The sequence below is a fragment of the Solea solea genome, chromosome 20, assembly GCF_958295425.1.
Source record: "Solea solea chromosome 20, fSolSol10.1, whole genome shotgun sequence".
Lineage (NCBI taxonomy): Eukaryota > Metazoa > Chordata > Actinopteri > Pleuronectiformes > Soleidae > Solea > Solea solea.
In genome coordinates, this window is record NC_081153.1 from 7,762,480 (window position 1) to 7,781,536 (window position 19,057).

The window sequence follows — 19,057 nt, forward strand, 5'->3', positions numbered from 1 at the left end:
ATAGTCTACTATTATTTTTATATTAGCTTTCTTATTTTTTCTATCTAGCCAGCCTGCTACCTGGTAGATAGCTAGCTAGCAGGCTGGCTAGCTAAAATAAGAAAGTATCACCATTTTTGAAATGAGATGAAACTCAGAAACACACACGGCGTAAAACTGTGTGTGTTTTTGAGTGTGTTTTTGAGTGTGAGAAAAGTGTTGAGTGACTGCAGCCGAGCACCTGGCGAGCCGTCAATGGTCTTTACGAGCAATGCACAGGTAAACACCGCCCAGCAGACTGTGTTAGCAGAGAAGCTGTGCACAAATTGGAAGTTAATGCGTCGGAGGGCGGTAGGAAGACAAACCTCCACATCAATCTGTTGTTCCCACTGTTTTACTTCCCCCCCCCCCTTCACTTTCAGAGCATTTGAAATTCATTCAGCTGATAGCATACATTAAACGCAGCATTACATCTATCAGTGAATGGTGCTTTGAGTTTCAGCCGTGTCTCTTGCCCTTATGTCTTTATTAAATCCTTGGCTTCTTCTATTGGCAGCTACTTCATGTCCAACTGGCTCTTGTTGTCATAAAAAGCAGTGGAAGGCGGCCAGCTGCGGAGACTGAGTAAGGGATTTGTCTTGTCCTCGAGGATGGACGGAGAGTGGGCGAGAGAGGGGACGGGGGAAGTGTGCCAACAAAAACGACACTCACTCCCTTCTATGTATTTGTGTGTGTGTGTGTGAGTGAGAGCAAGACAGGAATTAGCTCTTCCGTGAGGGAATTCATTGCCCACCAATTCAAAAAAAAGTGTCCACACTCAACTGCAGCCTTTCAGAAAACAGAAAGTGATGAGAGGACAGTTTTTGAAAGTTTTATGCACATGAAGCCTTTTTATGACTTGCACCTCCATTTAACTCTTGAATGCGTTAGGTGCAGACACATGAAAAATGATGGGGCTCGATTGTAGATTGTATATTACAATGACTCCCAGCTTGAACAGTGAAGCCCAGGTAGTTGCAGTTGCAGCCACCAGGAGGCGACTCCCCTGGTTACAAAAAGAATAGAACATATTGTCAAGTTTGTGAATTATGCTCCAATTAAGAGGAAGATTGACAATAAAGGTGGCTGCATGTGACATATGTGTGGCTGCCTGATCCCGACCAGAAACCTGATTTGTTCTACACACATGGAAGTGCGGCTATTTCCTGTTACGATGGCTGTTTCCATGGTTACAGTACAGGATTTTAGGGTGAGGGTTTTGACATGAAGTTGACGCACTTTGCACATGTGTAGAATAAATCAGGTTTCCGTTATGAACACTGTGGACTCCCAGTTGCAAAAACTGGTCAAATCACAAATCTCAAGCGCCTTCAGGTAATAAGACTGTGTTTAATACACAATATATTTTTTTATTCATGTTTTTGTTAAAATCTGCATCTGTTCAATATCTGTTAAAGTCTGCAGTTCAGAAACCTCTGACTTTACTTCGATATTAATCGTTCCCACATATCTGTATTTTATCAAATTTACCTCAACCCCTTCAGAATGCATAGATTTTTTTAACCTTTTTTTAATCCCACCATGAGGTCATAATTAGTTTATCTGTTTATGATCAGATATTGTTTTCTGAACTCATACTGCAATGCACGTCCTCACATTGCTGCTGCAGACTGTTGTCCTTCCTGTCAAGACTGGAAAGTACAGTCGTTGTTATGTAAGCCTATGTCTTTTTTTTCATTGGGTTTTGTATATGTGACCTTAATCTTGAAGCAAATAGCAATGTTGGCCTTTTATTTCTATATGTTCTGTCCAGTTATTGACTTGTTAGCTTTATACCTATACCTTTTGCAGCCTTTTTGACTTCATACTAAATCGCTGTATATCTCCCATCAGCTTTTAAGCTGCCACTGCATTGATGGAGTCATCTTTCTTTGGCTCCTTCAAATAATATGACTCACACAGAGCCAAGACAGGCAGCATATATAGACAGGATCTGGCTTTTACTGACCCCATGATCAGAGCTGGTTTGAGCGAGTAACTTCCCTGGCAGGATGACGAGGACTGTTTTTCCCTGCTCATTGACTGATGCTGATAAAGCTCCCAGTCCCTGCTGTGGTGGCAGCTGCTAACTGGCTGGTCAGTCTCTCCTGACCTCAAGGAGGTCAGCAAAAACACAGACCGTCATTCAGGTTTGAAACGTTTCCTCTGGTTCCAGAACATGTTCCTGTTACAATACCTTTCTGCTGCAACTTTTGTCGAATATGAGTTGCTGTTCTCTGCAAGAAAAAACGTTGTTTCCTGGTGTGTTCCTGTGTATTTGCGTGGTACTTTTGTATGCCATTGTCCAAAGTTAGAAACACTCTGCAGTGCACCTCGTTCTTTGCTGTTTGGAATAATAATACTCTGAATTCGTACCTCAGCTTGAGCGCTCCAAAAACCAAATGTACATTCATGGAGCCAAAAGCACTTAGAGAAACACAGTGACATTCTGAGATTTTTTTTTAGCTTTCATTCTATAAAGCCACTGATTCTAAAAAAAGAAACATGATCAGAAAATAAAACCCTCATCTCCACTGGGTTGGCATGGATATGAAGAGCAATTTAGTAGTCTTTTCAAAAAATTCATCAAACCATGTCCGTGAGTTACCGTGAGTTACACCCCCCCCCCCCCCCCCCCCCCCCCCCCACACACACACACACGTATTAAGTTTATTACTTCATTTAAAAGGTTGCTTATGTCTGTGTATGAACATTTCTATATGTTCCCACCTTCAGTAGTTAGCTGTAGGCGACTGGATTAGTTTGAAGACGTTTCGAGAATCCTCAGAACTGAAGAAGCCTCTGGATGAGAAGATTCAGAAGTCTGTGAAGTCCAGTCGCCCACAGCTAACTACTGAGGATGACTGAGAACCTTCACAGACATATACGTTCCCACCACCCAAAAATAAAAACCAGGAGACTGAAAGGAAGGAGAAGAGTGTGGAAGGGGGAAGGAGAAGAAGACAGCAGCAAAATAGCCAAGAAAGGGAATGAAGAATTAATGATTAACATTACGGATGACACCTGCCATTAAACTGGAGTTGTTTGAACACGTTTCACCTCTCCTCGGAACTGAAGAAGCCTCTTGGATGGGATGTGAAATGTCTTCAAACTGAACTCAAGCAAGTCCAGTCGCCTGTAGCTAACTACTGAAGATGACTATGACATGGATGACTGAGAACCTTCCCAGACATGTATGTCCCCAAAAATAAAAACCAGAACACTGAAAGGAAGGAGATTGTGGAAGAGAAAAGGGAAGAAGACTCGAGTAAAAAATACATAATGGATGATTGAATCCAGACAGCGGTAATGCAACATTATGGATAACACCTGTCATTAAACACCACTACTAACCAACTCCACATCAATTCCACATTGCTGCATCACTGCTCTCTCTTAGTCTCGATCGTCTTTATAGTCTTGCAAACAGAATGGCTGTTGTTATTAACCTAAACGTACACTTCCTCGCTTCTAGCTCGTCTCAGTCACATATTTTCTTGCTTGAATGGTAGTGGTGTTTAAAGGCAGATGACATCGATAATGTGCATTACTGCGTTCATCTGGATATTTTCCTATTTTCCTAGCCGCTTTAACATTTAATCACCAAGTTTGACTATCTGGAATCACCATTACAGATATCTGTGATGTCATTGTTTCATGTCAGTTTCAGATACCTATTTTTGCCAAAAAAAATGCAGATATCTCTAATTCCAGTTTACATCATTATGACAATCTGAAACTTAATTCACTATATCTAAAAAGGACAGTGTAGATATTGTGAATTGAGGATAATTAAGGATAACTTGAACTTGTGACTATAGTCATAATGATGTTGTAGAAATCTGAAACTGGAATTGGGGAGATATACAATTCAATTACATTTACTGAATTGTAGATCTCTATAATGACAAACCCCACACAGATGAATGGCAATAGTAGGTTGAATCTTACTAATAATAAAAACTGAACTACAGATAGTAGTTTACAGATGGTAGTTTTGACTATGATCCATGTCTAGCAATTAAATGTTAAAACAGCTTGCCATATGTCCCCCTAACCCTAATGTATACAGACTGACTTTTGATGTTTGATTTGAACAAAGGCTTGAATAATACAGGATGTACTGATTCTAGTTTTCACAGCATTTAAAACGTTGCATTGAAAGTGTGTATTATTTTTATTAATGGTAAATAGTATAACAGTTAAAAAAACAACAACTGAAATAACAGGGTGGTGTCAACGCTCTGTTTGTCCATAAAGTTTTTTTTAAAGCCAGCCAAGATCGCGTACTACGATTTGACAACCAAAATAGCCAATTTTTTGGACCGGCATTTGGTTTTTCCTCTCTTGGAGTTCCTTTCTGTGAAAGAGGTACGTCGACATTCGCAGTCTAAAGTGCTAAAATATCACTTAGTTGACAATTAATGGGTATTTATTCCGGAAAACACGGCGAATCTTCTCAATCGGCTAGCTGGGCTAGCAGTCATGTTAGCCAGTACCGCACTGGCAGTACGTCTTCTAGCTACTTACCTACGCTTTTGGTTTAGTCTTTTTTTCTGTAACGGTCATTTTAGACGTAATATATTCTCGCGTTTACGACAGACCAACGTTGTTATTTTAAGAGCTTGGTTAACTTTGTTTTATCCTCGTTACCGAGCGTGGTAGCATGTAGCTTAGCTGCTATAATAAACATCGTAGCATCATAGAGAATATTAATATATAATATGGATAAAAGCAACGTTTTGTTTTGGTAAGCTAGTTAAATAACCTTTAATAAATAATACCAAGAACGAAATTACAAACGTACACATAGGGCCGAATTATTAGTCACAACCATTACTTGCTCGATAACATATGTTTAATTAATTAGTCACATAGCAGTAGTTCAGTTAAAGCATATATTATGCAGTCACCGGCCACATTATAAGGTATGCATATTATTTGCTTTAACAAGCACTGTGGCCAACACAAACCGGTGAACCTTGAAGCCGGTGAGCTATAACAGCAGAAAAACATCTCTGCTGCCACTTGATTGGGTACACTGTGTTATATTGGTTTGTTTATATTAATTCTGAAAATAAAATGGCAGTTTTTTTTCTCATGAATTCCTTCTTCTGCAATGTAATACCACAGAGAGAGATGCATATTTGTCTTTTTCCTGATATCCGATACCGATATATTGGGAGTGTTTGGGCCAATTGCCGATACCGATTTCCCTGCACCCAACTTCAGAGTTCATTTATTTCCTTCATTTTGTTAAATAAACAAATACATTATAGTTGGAGTCAAGGAAGTTACAGCCTAATCTGCCTACTGGGGTGGGAATCACAGGGTACCTCATGATACGATGTGATACGCAATACATGGTCCACAATACCAATAATATCACGATACATCATACATACAACGACAATCATATAGCCATACATCACAATATGCGTCTAACTGAAGAAATCAAAACATCCGTGAAAAGTTAAAACAGCAGGATTTATTTATTTCTTCACAACATAGAGAACAAAGTGCATAAAGTCTATGTCTTGAACGTGGATGGAGCATCTCCACCATTATATCGCCGTAAACTCCTTCTTCTTTCGGCCACGTAACCTCCACCCAAGTTTCCCTCATTCATTTGAGCAGTGCTACTGTGAGGAATAAAGTAGTGCCATCCAGCGAAACCTTAATTTATGAATTAAAATATCAATATCTGTCCTGGTGTATTGCACAAGGAAGGACAATTACATATGGCCAAATTGATATTTGCAAAGAAAGCTGTATCACTAGAATTGGTTACTTTCTACTTTATGCACAACTTTTAGTCATGTACGTGCATGTTTCAAAGGCAGATGATGAAAACTGTGTGTTGTGATTTATATCATAACAGATTTACAATGAGAAGGAACTTCTTCAGGGGAAGCTGGACCTCCTCAGCGACACAAACATGGTGGACTTCGCCATGGATGTCTACAGAAACCTGTACCCAGACAAGGAAATCCCACACTGTGAGTAGCAAATGAGCAGCTTGTCTCTATAACCATGTACTTTGTTAAAGTTATAAACCTACTGTAACAGCATGAATACTATGTTAAAAAGATCAACTATCTTATTTTAAGGTGGCGTTAAACAGAAAAAACAATAAAAAATTATTTATTTATATCCTGCTGAAGGTCTATAACCACAACTCTAATGAATGTCTTCTATTTCATTGTAACCTCAATACATTGATCACTTGTAAGATTTGATTAAAATAATGTCCTAAATGAATAAATAATGTAAACACTCAAATTGCTCAAAAGGCCAATCAGTAAATCAAGTAACTGAAACATACACCTGATATAATTGTCATTTGCAAGAATTTTCCTCCAGTTTAGATGTTACATTTTGCAGTGAAACCATCCACAATATAAAACAAACTGAATTTGGGGAAAAATGCTTGGAATCAGCAAAAGAATAGTATATGTGTTAGTGTTTACTGTTGCTTCTGTACACACAAAAAACAAGAACTTGGAGGGTGACTAATGTACATGTTTTTTGTTGTATAATGAAAATGGAAATGGTTTTGTTGTAGCCTTGAGGGAGAAGAGGAGTACTGTGGTGGCCCAACTGAAGCAGCTCCAGTCAGAGACGGAGCTCATTGTCAAGATGTTCGAGGATCCGGAGACCACGCGGCAGATGCAGTCCACGAGGTCAGGCTAACAAACTACCCTGTTTATTTCATATAATAACACCCAATGCATAACAATCATTGATTATTTTATTTTATTTTTTTTTTCATCAGAGACGGGAGGATGCTGTTTGATTACCTGTCAGAGAAACACAATGTAAGTTTTGAGATGATAATGGTGCATTAACCTTAACACTGTTCTCTTATTGTACAAGAGTGCGTGCGTGCGTGTTTTATGTGTTTCCATAACAACCAGCTGCCACTGAGAGCCAGTGGGACTGTTATCCAAATCTCAGAATACTGAAACATCTAACAACTCCCACCAATATGACTGTCATTCACTTTGCTGCCAAAGGATTTGTTGTTTTTTACATATTTGTTTTTCATATTATCCACAGATTAATTACACCTTATTTGTCATGACTTTGTACATACTTTGTCTTTGTGTTGCTGAAAACATGAAAGATGTTACGTCATTCACCATGTCATACTGTCATCCTCACAGCATCACGCATTAACTTCTTTGGGAGGAAAAATAACAAAAGCACTGCAGTCCAGGACCTCTAGACCAGAGGTCTCAAACTCACGGCCTGTGGGCCACATGCGTATGTATATATTTTTTTATTTGGAGATTTATTTCGGATTAGAAGTACTTTTATTGTGAACTATATACCATTCCACTTTTATTTTGAAATGTATGATATAATTCATGACAGAATTGTAAGCTTTTATCTCCCACCCCTACTAAACAGTTGCTTTTTCTAAAAATTGACCAGACTAGATTCTCAGTGGTCCTCAGGTTTATTTGCGTATGAGACCCCTACTGTAGACTGAATATTGTGACACACGCATATTTTGGATTAAACTGCCCATTCATTGGCCCTTAGTGGTTATCAATCAGTTTTGAAACGTATTTGTTGTGTTTTAATGAGTTTGTTTGTTGTAATTTTTTTAGTTTCGTCAAGAATACCTGGACACGCTGTACAGGTACGCCAAGTTTCAGTACGAGTGTGGTAACTACTCTGGGGCTGCTGAGTACCTCTACTTCTTCCGTGTCTTGGTAAGAATGAATACATGTTGTATACAAGACCAATTATTGTAATTTTTGCTCTTGTCTTTAGCAATGTTGTTTATCCAAATCACTATTCACGTGTTTTTCATGATAAATGGTGTTTGTTGCTGCTCTCAGGTTCCCTCCACAGACAGAAACGCCCTGAGCTCTCTGTGGGGGAAACTGGCCTCCGAGATCCTGATGCAGAACTGGGAAGCAGCCATGGAGGACCTCACCCGACTACGGGAGACAACTGACAACAATGTAAGTAAGTTTCCTGCTGTTTCTGGTAAATTGTCAAGTAGGAAATTGCATGACAAGTGTTGTGCCACTGAGCCACGTTGACTAAAATCTATGTAATGCACCCAAATTAAGGTATTGAGGAACAATGTGCTGTCTTTGTTTCTTTTTTTGCCTCAATAATCACAATGTGGAGCCACTCTATACTTCTTCTAATCATTTCTGGCATGCTGTACTAAGAGTTGTAATGCTGCCCTCCAACCACCTCCATAATCACACTTCGGAGCTCTTGAGCACAGATCGTTCAACACAGCCTCAACATAGTTCAGTTTCTTTAGGACGCACAGTCTGACCATTTGTCTGCTTTTGAAATCACCAGCGTCTAAGATTTGTGTCCTTTCCTTTTTCAGTCTGTGAGCTCTCCACTCCAGTCACTCCAGCAGAGGACGTGGCTCATCCACTGGTCCCTGTTTGTCTTCTTCAACCACCCCAAAGGCAGGGACAACATCATCGAGCTCTTCCTCTACCAGCCTCAGTGAGTGGATGTTAAACCTAATATGACTGCAGTTATTTATATTTTTAATTACCAATCAATCTGTTTTCTTAATGAATTAATCAGTTCGAACCAATTAAGTGATTACAAAAGTATCTGGGGATTAGTTTGGTAGGTAATTTAATAATCAATTTATTGTTGCAGGCCTATTAGCAAATTTAATATAGCGACTGATTAGATTAGACTTTATCCCACACTGTGGAAATTCACTTGTCACAACAGCAACGTAGTCAGAGGTGAACAAAACAGTAATGGATAGGACATAAGATAAGATATAAAATTAGAAGTAGAATAAGCAGTATGATATATTAAATATTTAACTTATTTAAATACATCACTTTTTGATTGGGGCAGTAAATAAAACAATAATAATAATGCTGAGCTTCTGCTGAAGTCTTTATATTGGTCAAGGACAAATGGGATGGAGAGCATAGGTGGTCAACTGTCACTTAATCTTCTTTAGCTGAATATATTTTTAAATTGAATTCTCTGCATTTCTTAGCACAGCTAAAAAAAGGTTTGGATTTAATTGTTTTGTTTTTCTTTTGGGACTAAGAAGCCTGATGATACTATGCTCCGTTGGGATGGCAACTGGCGTCGGCGCGACTGAGAGCTTGCTTTGTATTTTCCAGGTATCTGAATGCCATCCAGACAATGTGCCCACACATCCTGCGATACCTCACAACCGCAGTCATCACCAACAAAGATGTGCGGAAGCGCCGACAAGTGCTGAAGGACTTGGTGAAAGTCATCCAACAAGTACGGTCGATGAATTCTTATCTCAAGAGTCTCAAGGATTTAGTCAGTCTGCCTGTGAATAATGGCTTCTTTCTCACTCCCGCAGGAGTCGTACACGTACAAAGACCCGATCACAGAATTTGTGGAGTGTCTCTACGTGAACTTTGACTTTGACAGCGCCCAGAAGAAACTCAGGGAGTGTGAGTCGGTAAGAACTTCCAGAATGTTTTCTGTCTGTCTTCCTGCGTGCACAGGCCTTAATGACCCCACACAAGTTAGCAGGAACATGAAGCTTGTTTTTACACGTGATGCTCACATCTGAACCTTGCAGCTATTCAGTTTCATCAATGCCTGGCCTGATTTGCTGGCTCTTACTGATATTCACTTTAATATTCAAAGCAGAGGAGTTGTCAGGTTTACGCTTACATTCTCTCTTTAGAAATCCTTGATGGCAGTTTTGTAGTTGTGCTTGGGGACCACTTTGCACGTTCGCTCATCAGATGGCTTTTTACCTCTCTTGTTCAAATTGTGCAGTGTTCTGTGAAGCCCTCGACTCTCCTGTTAGCGACAGACTGAGAGCGCAGTAGTGGAAGAATAAAAGAAATTCATAAAGTAACTCTGTTGTCATGGTTTCTGCTGGTTATGGTTTACTCTGGAGATCATCAACCTATTCTAATTATTGCCTATAAGTGTCTAAACATCACATGACGTTTTTGTTTGCAGCTTTAAACCCTCACTTGTGAAGGATATTAAAACATGCTTGGACGTGTAAACTCATGGCATATTTTTAGATTTTTTGTGACCGTATTTACACAGCACAGCAAAGCACAGAGCAATTGGATTTCTTTCACTCTGTTAGGAAGTAATGGTGCCACATCTTCTTTTTGAATTGCCAGACACTAATGTATTCATGCGTTTAAGCTCTTCTGGAGATTTAATGTGGCCAAACACCCTGTGATGTGTCTGTGATGGCTGTGTCTTAAAAACACAGGTAGATACTTCACAACTTAATCTCCTGCAAAACGTTGTGATGGGCTCTGCTGTGGTTTATGTCGGGTGTTGTGCTCCATATTTTCTCGTATGAGTTTGACTGCATTGATGAGTGTGATGCAGGGCTGCACAATGAATCCAAAACCTTATCAAAATCATGTTCTACTGGCTGAAGAGAACATCTTTCTTTTTCACAGATCTGCACAAATATCACACAGTAGTTATTTTAAATATGTTTTTTGAATGAAAATAATGATGTAAATAGATTACCATTCCCTCTGATGTCGCAAATCATATCGCAATTTCATGTGATGTGCAACAACATTTATGAACACATGCATGTTCAATAATGGCTTAGGCATTTAATGTGGTGGAGATGCAGTAATCAGTGTCTCATCCACTTGTAATCATTTCCTCTGGGATTTTCCATGAAAGTTCTCTGTTCAGTTAATGGGATCGTGAAGTGGGTCTTCATATTTTGGATGTAATTACAGCTATATCTGTTGTTCCTTGGTAACAAGTTTAACTCTAATTTTACCCAAATTAGAGACTTTTGTTTGTGGAGTAAAGGTCCAAAAAAATAGAAAGGGGTCTCTTTGCAGGAAGCAAGACGGGGCTGGAACTTTAAATGGGCGCAGCAACCTGAAGTTCCCCTTCTTATAGTTCCACCCACTTTACGTTCCACTCCTTCTCTTGCAGTTTGTTGAACTGTGATTTAACCTTTATCCTTAAAGTTATCATCTGATACTGATCTGTTTTCAATCTTTTAATTTCACTGATTTCTTGTGTGGGTCTATGCAATTGAGACAACTTGTAGTTCACCGATAACTGTTTTTATTCTTATTTTGCTGAATTCTCGTTTGGTTCTGTGTGATTTGGGAAGTCCCACCCCCTACTTATAGTTCCGCCCATTTGTCCTTCCGCACTTTCACTTGCAGTCGAATGCTATTGGAAAAAATTTGCGGATGGACCAGTTTATCGGCTATACATCGGCGTCAGCTGTAGGGCTACAACTTAACGACTATGTTCATGAATCGATTATTCGAGCAATCGTTTGGTCCAGAAAATGTTGAAAAATGTTGACCGGTATTTCTCAAACCTGCAAATGATGTCTTGTTTTGTCCAAAAACCAAAATGATTCAGTTTTAATGATTTATTTATTTTTTTGTTATTTGGAGCAAAGAAATCAGACAATATTCACATTTAAGGAGCTGAAAACTTCTCAAAACACTTGAACCATTCGATCGATTCTCAAAACAGTTGACGATTAATTTAGTAACTGATTAACTGTTTAATTGTTTTGACCTTACTTATATTATACTTAAAGAATGGTTGCAACTTTTGCCTTCTGGAAATGTCTTCTCTCCTCTCTCACTAAGTTAGCTCCATCGAACTCTTACCTACACCAGTGGAAACTGCTTTATGTGCTTTTAAAAAACACACGTGACTGATCTTTGTCACCAAGGGAAATATCACAGCCCGGGGTGAACTCTGATGACATGCAGTGATCTGCTTTTTCAAGCTTTGAGTGTGTCATCTCTTCCTCCTCCTCAGCCTCCAGATCATTGTTTTGTACCAAAGAAGCAACACATGATGCTGCTGCTGCTGCTGATGATACAACCCTCTAACCACAAGAGGATGATACACACCAGAAATATGATTTTGTGCTTCCTATAATAACATGCTATTAATTCTGTGTGAACACAGTGTTGGTGTTTTGGGGAATTAACATTTTGAATGAATAAAAACAAGGAACCTCACACAGCAGGCTGCCCTGAAAAAGGCTTTTCTGTATTGTAAGTTTTTGTCTTGGACTTTTCAGTGTAGAGCGGATCATCTGCCTCCGTCTCACCCTCTTCCTCAAGGAAGAAATAGTTCCACATAGATGTGCTTTTCTCCTTTTCTTCACTAAAGTGTCCACACTGCCAAGTTCTGTTAAGCCTGAGGTCTTTGCCATTAGTCTCTTCCCTCTTAATGATTTCTTTGTTATATGGAGCAAAGAAACCATAAAATAATCACATTTAAGAAGATGAAAAATCCGACAACATTTTTTTTCATTCTATAAAACAACACTCAAACTGATTATTCAAGTCATGTCAGCATAATCTAAATTTTTGCTGGTCTCGGGCTGCATCTGTAATCTCTAGACGATTCACATTGAAGCCTGATTTTTATCACATTATTACAAATGCATTCCATCGTTCACTGTATTTCAGTGGGATTTTGTCATGCACATTTTTACAGAGGACGGTGTCAATGAAAGACTCAACCCGCTAACTCTGGAAATACTTTCCTTTGTCTGCTTTTTCTATACTTTAATGCTTGGTCTGTCTGTGAATAGTTGCTGTACATACAGTACATACTTCAAGGAGTGGTCTGTTCTCACCTCAGGTCCTTGTGAACGACTTCTTCCTGGTCGCTTGCCTTGAGGATTTTATCGAGAATGCCCGTCTCTTCATCTTTGAGACCTTTTGTCGGATTCATCAGTGCATCAGCATCAGACACGTCTCTAACGTTGAAGAAGACCGTGAGACTTGTTTTTTTGTTTTTGTTTTTTTTTTTTTTTTAAATAAACCTCTGCTCGCTATTTTTGGACTTTGTTCGTGTCATTTTATTTTCAAATGAAGTAAACAAACTGTTGAAAAGGGATTCGGTTTAAGGTTTCACACCCCTCCCCTTCTCTGTTGCTCTTTCCTCTCAGCATGCTGGCTGACAAGCTCAACATGACGCCCGAGGAAGCAGAGAAGTGGATCGTCAACCTCATCCGTAACGCCCGGCTCAACGCCAAGCTTGACTCCAAACTGGTGAGGCCCAGCCATTCACGGATCAAAATGATCACCACGTCACTACTCCTTCACAGGAAGAACAATTTCTATGTCCATTCATTTATATTTTTCTTCTTTGTTTCCCAGGGTCATGTGATGATGGGAAACAACGCGGCGTCGCCGTACCAGCAGGTCATCGAGAAGACCAAGATTCTGTCCTTCCGTAGCCAGATGTTGGCAATGAATATTGAGAAGAAGTTGGCCCACAGCAACAGGAGCGAGGTAAACTCCGTTCTTTGCGTTAGTGTTAACGTGCTGAAGTGAATTTTACAGACTGAGATTGTATTTACTACAGAGAGAAGTCATGTCTGTTAGTAAATCATGTGTTAGCCTGACTGAGTCTGTCAATATATTGAGTAGTCACTAGGTGACGAATCTGCTGATTGTTAAAGAAGTCTGTTTGAATAGAAGTCAATGGAAAAATTAGTCTCTCTTAACATCAGTAAACATTTTCCCAGTGTGTTTGGCAGCTGATATGGTCTAATAGGACCCTGACATCTGTGGATTTATGGTTTCTCTTGCGAATATCAAGGCTTCACAATACAAGTTTGTTTTAAAACTCAAAGACTTCGTCCAATTCTATACAGTCTTCTGTCCATATAGGCTACATCCTGTTGGCTCGTTGTTTGCATGGTCACGCCTGAACCCGAGATTAAAGCTGCTTGTTTACATTTTGGGCTGTGCAAAGTTTACCAACGCTAGCCTGTCTAAGGATGTAGGATGTGACTGTGTTTGCCTCAGTTCTGGTTCTGAATTCCAGTGCAGTTTGGGTCGATTTCAGATATAAAAATCAATTCTGATCTGTAGTTGAGAAATCCTGTTTTTATTACAAGCAACTAGTCATGCGATACATCCAGGGTTTGACACACCACCAGTTCATGGCCTGATTAGTTTACATTTAACAGTTTACATTTCTGGAATGTTTATTAGGACTTAAACGATTATTCAGTTGTTTGATTTCTAAATTAATCGCCAACTATGATAAAGAGTTTTAAACAAAATACAAGACATAAATACATACTTCACTGTCCCCTTTCAAAATTAAAAATCAATTTATTTTTTTTAAAAGATAAATAATAAAAATAAAATAACCAAACAACATTGTGTGCCTTACACTTATGTTTAACATTTGACCTCTCATTCCACCACATAAACGCTACTTTTGGTTAGATCAGATCCACAGACAACCCCTCTATTGACATCAAGAAGGAGCCCCAAACTTGATTAAAGATATCCTCTCTCCCTAATACTCTGTAATACTGTAAGTGACTCGCTCATAGGTAGCCATTCTTGTCATTTGTTCAGTCCATTCCTTAAAACAGCACGGAGTAGATGACTTCCAGTGTCTCAGAATTATTCTACATCCTGTTGTGCCCAATTTGCAAAAATCCTCTTGTGCAAGGCTATACTCCTGCTTGAGTTCATCAAATGATTTCAAACCATTATCGCCAATTAGATCACAAAGCAAGTTTATTCCAGCTTTCAAGAGTTTTTTTTTTTTAATAATTAAAACAAGTTTTCTCTTAAATATGAATATTTCCTGGTTTCTTTGCTCCATTTGACAAAGAAATCATTAAAACTGAATCATTCGCTTTGTGAGAACACTATCATTTACAGGTTTGAGAAACACTGATCAACATTTTTCAAGATTCTGTGACATTTTTTAATAGGTTCTGAAAATAACAGCCTTACTGTTTATACTATTTGGTCTGGCTGAACAATTTGACTAAGAGATGTGATGACATCATTTGTTTGGATTATTACCTAATGTAAATGTTTTTTCTTCTTGTACTGTTTTATCCTCAGACTCCAAACTGGGCTGCTCAGGACACCAGCTTCTACTAAAATGAAGACGATCGTCCAGAGGAGAGAGACGATGAAGCACCTTTATTATTGTATTATTATTTTATCCGCTCTTATCTTGTTACTGACATTTCAACTCCTGCAACAGAAAACAAACGCATTCTTAACTTATTATCATTTATTACACATTCTTATCTGCATCTAAACCTACTTCCTTATTTGAAATTGGTTTGGTTAATATTACTATTAAATTAAGCATATTTTTGCCTCTTATTCAGACAAAGTGATGTGATTGTTCCTTCTTTCCTGACCACTAGAAGGCGACATTTAATCATATATATTTTTTTTGTTTGCAGGAAGTTTCACAGACTCAGAATTTAATATGTATCTTATTTGTCATAAATAGTTTATGTTCAATTGGATGTCACCTTTTTCCTCTGTTAGTTACTTATTTTTACAAGTACAAGTATTTTATTTTGAAAAGCAAAGAAAACCACTTTACAGCAGCAAATATTCATGTTTAAAAAGCTCAAACCCTAAATCTAATCTTAATTTCATTTTAAAAAGCCATTAATGTAATGTCAAATATAATTGTTTATTAATTTAAAGGGCCAGTGTATAATATTTTGGAGGGTTTACGGGTAAAAAATTTAAAATACTACCCTCAAATTTGTAAAAATGTTTGGTTTTTGTAGCCTGAGGTCAAGGCTTTTTTATGTACTATTGCTAAGGGCCTTGTTTTACAGAGATTACCATAGTCATGGGCACATATTTTGACAATTGATTTATCAGTTTGAGTGTTATTTATAAGTAATTAAAGCATGTTTTTAGCTTCTTAAATGTGAATATTTTCTGCTTTTCTTTGCTTCATAGAACAAAGAAATCATTAAAACTGAGTAATCTTTGTAGACACAACAAAGCTTTTGAAAACCGTCATGGACCAATCAATTGATTGAACGGATTGATGGATTACGTGCTTCAGTCAAACACGACCTGTGACCTCCTCTTCCTAGTGAATGCTGAGCGTGTCGCTGCCAGCGGGGTGACATAATATAGACCGATCATTATGCCAAATATGTTTTGTCTGCAATATTTCTGTGATAGTAATTCATTATTATATTTATCCCATTTATTGCATTCACCAGTCATGTATAAGCTTGTTCAGTCTGTAAGAGCTAAAAAAGTTAGCTTTTTCTTTAATTTATTTACTGAATTTGTGATTTTGTTTTGTTTGTGGATTCATTTTTGAGCATGAATATCATTCAATGTCAAAACAAGCACTTTTACTATGTCATTCTGTGAAATATCATAGTTTCAGTACTTCCAACATAATATTCCCCCTCATGTCCAGACTAGATGCTCATCAGACCCTCAGGTGATTTGAGTTTGAGCCTCCTGTTTAAAAGATTCCTGCTTTTATTGTAACTTTGTTGGCAAAGTTGTGCTGTTAATGTTCAACCATGTTGTATATTATGTGTGAATAATGAATGGATCTACAAATATTTGACTTGTGCACAAGCGCCAGGTGTAACCAGGTGTCGCACAGTGTTTATTTAAAACCGGTCGGTCTTTACTCTTTCTGTGCTCCTCCGTCTCGTCTGTAATAAGGAAACATGTGCTTCTGCTGCTGCTGCTTGTGCGTCTTTGTCATGCTAATGTGTCAGCCTGTCTGAAGCTATAAATACACATGTAGTGGCTGTGAAGGAATGACAGGCAGCTAAGGTTAGATCTCGCAGATGTTCAGGTGAAGAGGTGAAAGTGCCTCAGGTGGTTTTCTGACTTTGTCCCTCATCACAGGCCACCCTTTCTTTTTTTCTTTTCATGTGAAGCTTCCTTCTGAGGCAAAGCCTGGGAGTGGCTGATGGTTTTTGTCTGACGCTGTGACTCTGAGCCACTCCTCCAAACTCTGTTCCTTACACACACACACACTTTTACAGGGCTCTGTAAATTACACACACACACACACACACACATGGTTGTGTGCACTCTGAGCTGACGTGGGCTGAGGTCTGCTTCTGGAACAGCTGGTATCCATCTGTGGCTGCTGCTGCTGCTGCTGTCGTGCCGACTTGTGAGGGAACTTAAACCGGCCCACTGCAAACCCATTCATCTGCTGTGCTGCAGTCATACTGATAGAGACAGCTGAGGCTCCGCTTTCCTTCAGCATGGACGTCCTGACGGCCTGGGCCGCCACAAACCCGGCTGTGGCTCGGCTCCTCTGGGTCCTGGTCCTGGTGCTGGCCACGCTCCTGGTCTGGCTCTTCTTCTTCTGCTGCTACAGCTGGAACCAGAGCTCCTCACCCTCACTGGAGAAATACCTGGCAGGTAGGTGCCACCCACCACACCACACCCCCTCCTCTTCCTCTTCCTCTGTGGAGGCCTGATGCTGTTGACTGTAAAGCTTAAAATCAGGCTCAGTTTTAGAGAGAAACACTGAGTGGAAATGCAGTTTCTCCTTTTCTTTTTTTCTTCTTCTCCACACTCCGGTAGTTGTAAATTGTTGGTTTCCTTTCCAGTTACAGCAGGATCCACATTTTCCAGAAACTGCCCTCTTGCTCTTATTGGTCCCAGCTTCACTTTCCTTTTTCTTTTTCTTTTTTTGTTTTGTGGTTACTGTTTTTATAACCATGTGAGGAGGAAACAATGGCTCTTTCATACTCATAAGCACAATAAAACATATTTACATGTGTAGAAATGCTGCAACGAGGCATTTTTTAGAAGTGAATTTGTGCATCCTCACGTGCTGGTTATAAATGTGACATCAAGACGCAGCGTCATGGTAACGTGTGGATGCCTGTAGCCAACGGTGACTCAGGACTTTCCCCTGTTCATTGTGCTGTGTTTCCCAAACTGTTGTCATCCAAATCACAAAATAAATAATGACAGCAACTTTTCCAACTATCTATATACTGCCCTTTCTTTATCACCTAATATTAAAAGGGTAATCCGTCATTTTCAGGATATATGTTCTTACTACTTATACTTTATTATTAATCCCTCTGGGAAATTCTTTCTCTGCATTTTCATGCCCATCCTCTACTAGGAACCTTCCTAGTTCCCTTTCCACATGGCCATGGCTGCCTATGTTTGATAAATGAGTCAAAACTTCATAATCCCAAAGTAAAAAAAAGGGGAAATGACCGTTTAAATGACCGTTTCCCTTGTGTTTGTTTCCACACAGTGATGGTGAAGCAGTCCAAAACTAAAGCTCCAGCTCAGGTGAGAAAATCCAGAGACTCGCTGTCTTCAAAAGATGCGAGACGTCATGCCTTAAATTCCTGTCTGCCCATGTTTGACGTCTGCTTTCAATGTCACGCACAGCAGGGTTCAGAGCAGCTTGTAATACCTGCGCTAACCTTTAGGGGTCCTCCTTCCCTTGCATTTGCTGATGTTTTCCCAGACAGTGTGCTGACAGCATGATTAAATTTGACTCATGATCATTTATTAGTTTATTTATAATAACGATTACATGTCTGGAACAAAATTAAACCCTATTATATCGTCCTGTAGGCCTATTGTAGGAATGTATCATGGTTTGAACCACATTTTTAAGAGATTTTGTTGGATTTAAAGGCAAAATGAGAGCAATTTTTGATCAAGAAAAAGTCTTACGTTAAAACCTTACGTTTGATGGTTTAAAAATAAGCACAGTGCCTCAAATGAGGTATTTACGCAGTGTTTGAAATATAAAAGCTTGCTGCAACTCATGGTCAACCACTCGCAACCAAATTGCACGTCAATTCTTCCAAAACGTAGTTGAGACATTTTCACTAAAAAACCCACAAACGTCAGGCTCATGGTGGCACCAGCGGTGGAGTCAGGGGAAGAAGTGAGAGTCAGTCACACTGCTGTCAGTGAGTCATCCTGCAGTCTATCCTGTTTTTTACATTCCTCAGTAACATAAAGGAAGTGATGCAGTTCATGTCTCCATCTTTTTTTAACATCAGAACAGTTGTTACAGTTTTAGTCAAAACTAGATTTTTTTTTACCAGACTCACATTAGATGCACTTGTTGATTTGAGACAAACAAAATGTTAAAGAGGCCAAGAACCAAACATGAAAAGGATTTTTTTTCAACGCTTCAACGCTTTGACACTTTGATCTTAATATAACGAGTGTGTGCCAAATTTGAAAGGATGTTCTCTCATGGTGTTCCTGAGGTAACACATTCACAAGGT

General features: G+C 39.0%; 2 protein-coding genes across 3 annotated transcripts in view; both read left to right on the forward strand.

Annotated features, from left to right (window-relative positions):
* Positions 1 to 959: 959 nt before the first annotated feature.
* On the forward strand, positions 960 to 15,152 carry eif3eb (eukaryotic translation initiation factor 3, subunit E, b). The gene is made up of 14 exons (XM_058619938.1): positions 960 to 989; positions 4,279 to 4,389; positions 5,900 to 6,017; positions 6,584 to 6,701; positions 6,794 to 6,836; positions 7,635 to 7,739; positions 7,869 to 7,994; positions 8,381 to 8,505; positions 9,156 to 9,282; positions 9,368 to 9,469; positions 12,643 to 12,748; positions 12,949 to 13,055; positions 13,164 to 13,298; positions 14,883 to 15,152. Exons 1-14 carry the CDS (start codon positions 960 to 962, stop codon positions 14,919 to 14,921), a joined length of 1,392 nt encoding a protein of 463 aa, XP_058475921.1. The 3' UTR covers positions 14,922 to 15,152.
* A 1,877-nt stretch (positions 15,153 to 17,029) lies between these two features.
* pleca (plectin a) overlaps positions 17,030 to 19,057 on the forward strand; it is a 115,986-nt gene continuing 113,958 nt past the window's right edge. For both annotated transcript variants that reach the window (XM_058619660.1, XM_058619661.1), the window contains exons 1-2: positions 17,030 to 17,204; positions 18,061 to 18,098. In XM_058619660.1, the coding sequence (XP_058475643.1) occupies positions 17,045 to 17,204; positions 18,061 to 18,098 (198 nt within the window). In that variant the 5' untranslated portion in view covers positions 17,030 to 17,044. The remainder of the gene's footprint in view (positions 17,205 to 18,060; positions 18,099 to 19,057) is intronic.

Bases quoted from the DNA above. Each gene is read 5' to 3' on its own strand.
- eif3eb (XM_058619938.1), top strand. From the start codon at position 960: ATGACTCCCAGCTTGAACAGTGAAGCCCAG. The intron at 4,390-5,899 runs GTACGTCGACAT...ATATCATAACAG, and splicing joins AGTTCCTTTCTGTGAAAGAG to ATTTACAATGAGAAGGAACT. The intron at 7,995-8,380 runs GTAAGTAAGTTT...TTCCTTTTTCAG, and splicing joins GGGAGACAACTGACAACAAT to TCTGTGAGCTCTCCACTCCA.